Source organism: Asparagus officinalis, chromosome 10, assembly GCF_001876935.1.
Source record: "Asparagus officinalis chromosome 10, Aspof.V1, whole genome shotgun sequence".
NCBI classification, from domain to species: Eukaryota; Viridiplantae; Streptophyta; class Magnoliopsida; order Asparagales; family Asparagaceae; genus Asparagus; species Asparagus officinalis.
The window spans coordinates 47,411,267-47,417,901 of record NC_033803.1 but is presented as its reverse complement, the minus strand read 5'-3'; the positions used below and the strand labels follow the sequence as shown (position 1 = coordinate 47,417,901).

Sequence of the window (6,635 nt, the reverse complement as noted above, 5' to 3'; positions counted from 1 at the left end):
CTCTCTCTCTCTCTCTCTCTCTCTCTCTCTCTCTCTCTCTCTCTCTCTCTCTCTCTCTCTCTCTTCTTTGTATGGATGTAACTGACCCCAGCTCCGATCTCTTCTTCGATGCCCTGGACTCCTTCGAAACCCCAGAAGAAGAAGAAGAAGGAGGACAAGGAAAACCTAGGTTCCTCTGAGCTCATCAAAGCCCTCTCCCTCAACCCCCTCCCCCTTCCCCTTCCTCTCTCCTCCGCCTCCACCAGTCTCGAGACCGCCGCAGCAGGATCCTCCAAGAATCACGGCATGACCCGTCATTGCAACTCTCGCCTCCCTCGCTGGCGCCAGCTGGTCAATCGACCGCTGTTCCAAGAGATGAAACACCAGAGGTCCCGTCGCTCCTGCTCTTAATTGTTGGGTTCGTCATCAAGTCCATCCTTTTCTAGCTCAATCTGCTCATTTCTTGCCTCGGAATCCCTTTCAGATTGCTGAAGGTTTCTTTTTGGCGACGATTGATCCTTTTGGGACGGTGAACAAGGCTAGAAATGCTATGGAGGAGAGATTCTTGTCGGTTTGGAATAGTTTGGTTGGGAACCGGTAGGATTTCAGGAAATTGGTAGGGAGATTTACTCTCAGTTGCTTTTGGTGGACTTAAGTAGGACTAAAATCTACGGGACTAGTAGTCCCGTAGATTTTTGTCGCGTGATTAGTCGCCAATTAATAACGACTAAACATACGGGACTAGTAGTCCCGTATGTTTAGAATCAGTTGTTTTTTAAAACCGACATTTTTGTGGCATGTTGGCCAAAAAGAGGTCGTTTTTGCTAAATAATTAGTAAAACGATCGGTTTTGCTAGTTATTTCGTAAAAAAGAGGTTTTTCAAAAAAACTCCTCCCAGAAACCATCTCCTACTAATAAAGCAACAAACTCTTTAAGTCGAGTAACTGAATTATATAGACCACAAGACAAGCATATGTGCCTATTGAATTTTCGGTTGTGTGCAAGGTTGTGTGGAAACATAGCTGCAGATACAGATAAGACAAGTTTTTTTTTTCTTTTTCCGGTGAATAGTTTCGAACATGATAATTACGAAAGAAAAATAGGCTTAGAAGTTTATAGAAGAAATTGATGCATCCATTCCTTTATAATAATGGGAGGATCCAAGATTTACTATTCATGTTATAGTAAATGTTACAGCAAATTACTGTAGCACATATAGGAGGACAAAAAATGTGCTATTCATGCTACAGTAAATTACTATAGCATTATCACTGTATCAAAGGCTGTAACCGTAGCGTTTTAAAAATATTACTGTAGCATTATTACTGAAGCTCAGACGGGATACTGTAACATTTAAAAAATGTTAATGTAGTACTTACAAAACTGTATTTAAATACATAATTACTATAGCAGAATTAAAAAAATGGAGACCGTGCTTTGCACGGGGTGCACACTAGTTTAATATGATGGGAGCAAAAGTTGTGATCTCTATAAAATTGTAAAAAGTTAAAAAGTAGTTTCATCGATCTCATCAAAAGAATCTAAGGTTACTGGCATATTTATTAGCCCTTAAATCATCAATATTTACAAAACTATCCTCCAAATATTAACATTTGCAAAAGAAAAATCCCTTAGGGATCCAAAAAAGATGAGACCCTACATGGGACAGGTGAGGTGTCGGCTCCCTGTCCCATGATGCACTGTTCATGAACAGTGCATCATCATGAACAGTGCATCCTTGTAGCATCACCCTATCCCTTTTTAGTTATGTTAATTTTTATTTTTTATTTTTCAAATGATCAAATTATCCTTGTTAGTTAATGTCCCCAAATTATCCTCGTTTCCCACTTGCACAGTGTCCCAAGCTGAAACTTGACCCAACGCAAAAATTCAATCGCTGGCATTGCGAGAAAGCCTCTTCTACGGTATTTTGGGCTAGAAGTGCTCACCCTCGTCGTACGGCGGTAGAATATCCGGCTAGGAGTAGCTCTAATAGTAAAAGTACGTAGTAATTAGGGCTATAATCCCCAATTTAATGGGAATTTTATGCAGGGTTGCTGATTTCTTTGTTGGCAAACATCTTTCCTGGCAAACTTATGGTTGAAGAGGCAAAGGGAACGCCTGCCGAAGCATCGAGAAGCTAGTTTTTGATTCAGAGGAGACGAGAGAGAATTATAGGAGATTTAGAGCGGAGGGCGATTGGTGCGTGAAACTCTCACACTGTCTAGGTTTATTTGTTTAATGTTTATAATTTGATGGGGGTAGGCCAATGTTTTGGGCTAGGCTTATAAATATTAATAATTTAAGGGGTAAATGTGCCAATAACCCAAAAATCTTTCTAAAATTTAGAAACCAAAGCCATCTACGCCCGTATTTTTCTCATACGATAGACTTGTGTAGCTTTCACCCAACTTGTTTTTCAGCCAAACTCTCGATTTGCATTTAAAGCATATTTTCTACAATAAAATTTGCAGTTCTCATACACATTGCCTTCTCATGAAACTATTAGGTATTGACTTAAAATCCAAGTCACAGCCGGAGTTGAAGATTAATACTAGGTCCCATCCTAGGAGTTTTAATAGAAACCAAGTTAGCTTCGTGAGCAAGCAGGAATAAGACACTCACTCTAAGGGGGGAGGGTTAGTTGAGAGAGATTGTTCTTATAATCTAGGGGTACAAGATGGTGTAACCGGGTTCAGGAGTGGTGTGAGAATTTAGAAAGTTTCATAGTCTTTGTCTGTCCAAAAAAGTAAAACTTCATTAGCGATAGTAGGTTAATTTTGATCCTCAGGTTTTTTTTCTCCTAACGAGCGTTTTCCATATTAAAGTCTTGTGTGATTTTCTTAATTATTCATTGTCGCGTGTAAATTGTGTTTGTTTAATTGTTTTCAAGTTCTAACTTTATTTCATAATGAAGATTATGCGTGCAGGATTCTGATCCTCTCTAATTAGAAAGTAATTGGGAAGTCTTGAATTCCTCGATTGCCATACATTTCAAATTCAAGAGACGATGCAGGTCACAAGATAAACTATTATGATCTTGAAAATCATCATTTTTCAGAAACCACTATCACAATAGTAGAATCCTACGTGGCCTAATCTCATCCATCAAATTCGGAATGTACGGTAATAATTAGAGAAATTGAGAACTCTCCAATTACCATCTAATTGAAGAATATCTAAATCCATACATTTATCATATTGTCCATGTTCAAAACGCATCTGGACGAAATTTTAGTGGGATTTAGAGGCTCATCTAGATATTTCAGAACTACTAGGACCAGGTTTAGTGGTTTCCAGAGCTCATTGCTTCTTCATCCATTGTATCTTGGCGTATAAATATCACCGCTGATTAAAAGATTTGACTACAGGGGTTTGCTTACTTTGCTAGAAGACAAAATAAATAAAAGGCAGAAGAAGGAGAGACGCCCACCAGTCCTTTTTGATAGCCTGGTTAAGTTCTCAAAGAAAAGTGGGGGAAATCACATGGAGAGAGAAAGAGTTAAATGCGCTCCTCCTTCTCACTCATTATCAAATTAAAGCTACATAAGCCTACACAGAAATTAAAGAATATAAAAAAAGTTAGTGCTACAAAATCCTAATTAATCCAACAACCAACTTCATGTCACAAAAGAAAACATTAAAAAAAAACGAAATAAAGAAAACAAGCTAAAAAGCTTCTCCCGTTTTCTTCGCTTGATTCAGAGCCGTGGAAGTCGCTTTCATGTTGGTAGTGGATTTCCACTAGGAAAAGCCCATTATGGAAACGTGTATGATTATCTCCGTCCTGATTTAGTTGCATATACAATTGTGAGAGAGAGACCTAAATTTGACATGATCAACCTGAAAAGTAACCTGATGAAAAAGAAAACTAGCATGAAGTTGTTCGCTTGACTAATTTTTCTCTAACTGACGCATCAATGAGCTCTTGCGTCCAACCAGTCAAGCATGCACACATATGCAGAGACGGGGGGTTTTTCATTCTCAGAGCATCTCCAACCGAAAAACATAAAAAGGTGTAGTTTTTACACCAACTTGTGTAATTTTTATACCAAATCACTATTTCATCTCCAACCCATTACACCAAATGTTGTACCGAAAAGAATATTCTTGTTATTATTCTTATCTTTTAACATTTTTATCTATTTAAAATATTTAACAAATTATATAATTATATAATACATTACATATATTAATTATAATAATATATTTTATAAATAAAATAAAAATATAAAAATTAAAGGCTAAATCAAATTAAAATACCACTTTCATATATTCAACTAAAGATTACATTTAACATCACAAAAGAAAACATCACACTTGCAAGCAAAAAAAAATAAAAGGCATTACATTTGCATTTCAATCGGGCTAAAGTGTTGTTTGCTCAGGATAAGAATGATAAGAAGAGATTCAAATTCGATCATGTATGGCCCATCTTGAAAGATATCGAAAAATTTGCAGATGTTAATGCTGAAATTCAAGTGGGACGTATGCAACATGGTAACTTTGCATCATCACATTCAGAGTACTCTCCCACTTCAGAGTCTCCCGCACCAGCATCTCCTGGATTGGCTTCATTCGGTTTTAATATGAATGACAATGATTTTGGTGGTACTTCAATTGAAAGACCAATAGGGGTACAGAAAGCAAAATTTAAAAAGAGAAATGATGAAGAAAGTTCTAAGTTTATGGAGTATATGAAAGAAGAGAATCAAAAAATTGTTGCAATGATGGAAAAAAATAATGTTGATAGACAATTAAATTATGAAATCCAAATGTTACGAGCTCAAACTGCGGCAAAAAAGTGGACGTGGATGAATTACGAGAAGAAATTTTAATTTTACTGAAAGATTTGACACAAGTAACTCATCCAAAACTACACGAGTTTCTTGTACCGATTTCGAGCATCTTTCATCCTTCTGATGATAATTTCCCAGAATACTGAAATGTTGTTTTAGCTTATGTTCAATGTTCTATTTTTCTTTAATTTTAATGTATTGCAATTAGTGTTAATTTTTATGTCCTAATGTTTATGTTGTATTTTATTAATTTTTTTGGTGTAGTTTTTCTTATTTCTTCATTTGGTTCTAGTATTATGAAATTTTAAGTGTTTGGATTAAATTATCTATCTTTTTCATTGTTGAATTTTATTTTAATAATTATTTTATACTCTAATTTCATTATAACAGTTAATATAAAATAATATATATTATTAATAGATGGATAAATAACAAAAGCAAAAAAAATGGTTGCACCAATGCTACAGTATTACACCATTTCTAACACAAATACTGTAACATCCCGCTATTTTAGCTAGAGATTTGACACTCCATTGGAGTGAAAAAACACGCCATCTCGCTGTTTTGACTCCGTTGAGAGGCCCTCTGGGTTGTAGTTAGGTGTAACTTAAGTCCATAGTAACTTTCATAATTTCCTAACACTAGATTTAGTGGAAAATGTTTGAGATTTGAATTTTTTGCAGGATGCAGCAACGCAGTGATTTTTACAAGAGAACCATAATCAAACAGTAAACATAACGAGCAACAACCAATTGAACTTGCACTAAGCAAGAGTCCTTGCATTGTAAATGTGCTTATAGAGCAATCAATGAGATCCACATAAATAATCAAATGTATTTCACATAAATAACATCCACAAAGCCCCAATCTGAGCATCTAGCCCTGGGGATCAGTCACACTTCCTTCAAGCAGCATCTGCCTTGTTTCTGGAGCTCATAAAGCATGATAATTGCAGCTGAATCTTGGGAAGCCTTTTTATCTGGGCGCATTTCTCCTTTCAGACTGATACAAGGGCAATTCGGTATATGCAGCTTAATGATCGAGACAAAATGTAGGTGCCCATTCTTCTCTCCAGCACTGCGCATGATTGAGTTCATTTCAGACAGGATAAAAAAATTACCAAAGTTGAGAAACCATGCAGCATGCTATTGCTTATCATTTACTCAAACATCACAAGAGTTTGAGACTAAGCAACTCACATGACTGATAAAAGGCGAACCAAATACAATGTTTAGGACGTTATTTATTTCGCAACATTTTGCAGTTTTATACTCAATATGAATCTACCAATGAAAGAGCAAACACAGAACTAGATGAAGATTTAACCTGAGCTTGCAACTTTCTGATTCAAACCGAGCCCTTGGCCACTGTGATTTTTGACAAAGCTCATTTAGTGCAGTTCGAGGCCCCCCTTTCTTCATATTCACTGACAAAACCACTGAACAACAGCAAGTTCAATGAACTCTATTTTTTTTAATAAAATGAACTTTCTGCAGCATGTGACTACATTGCCAACGAGGAAAAGAAAATGTGATTCTGTGAAGCAACTAGAGCTATTTAAAACTACTTGTTTACACTATCACATCACCAAACTAGAGTAGCCAGTAAAAACAATTAAATCTCTCATCATAGAACTATGGCCATTATGCTGGATTTGAATAAAGTAGATGTATGCAATAGTTTTTTGAGGTTAGATTGAAGGAAGGATAATAATACTTTTTGCTATTTATTCACTGTAACCTTTCTACAGGTAACGCCATGATTGTGCTTGACTGACAACTAATTTCAAACTTCACGACACTTTTACCAATGAATGGTACAAGTTCAAGATGCCTTTAAATTGTGAAACCCATCAA

At 36.1% G+C, this 6,635-nt stretch overlaps 1 protein-coding gene across 1 annotated transcript in view; it reads right to left on the bottom strand.

Moving 5' to 3' along the window:
• Positions 5,515–6,635, bottom strand: part of LOC109826075 (endoribonuclease Dicer homolog 3a) — a 56,776-nt gene continuing 55,655 nt past the window's right edge. The window contains exons 24-25 of the mRNA XM_020393040.1: positions 6,106–6,217; positions 5,515–5,856 (exon numbers count right to left, since the gene is read on the bottom strand). Of these exons, the coding sequence (XP_020248629.1) occupies positions 5,673–5,856; positions 6,106–6,217 (296 nt within the window). The 3' untranslated portion in view covers positions 5,515–5,672. The remainder of the gene's footprint in view (positions 5,857–6,105; positions 6,218–6,635) is intronic.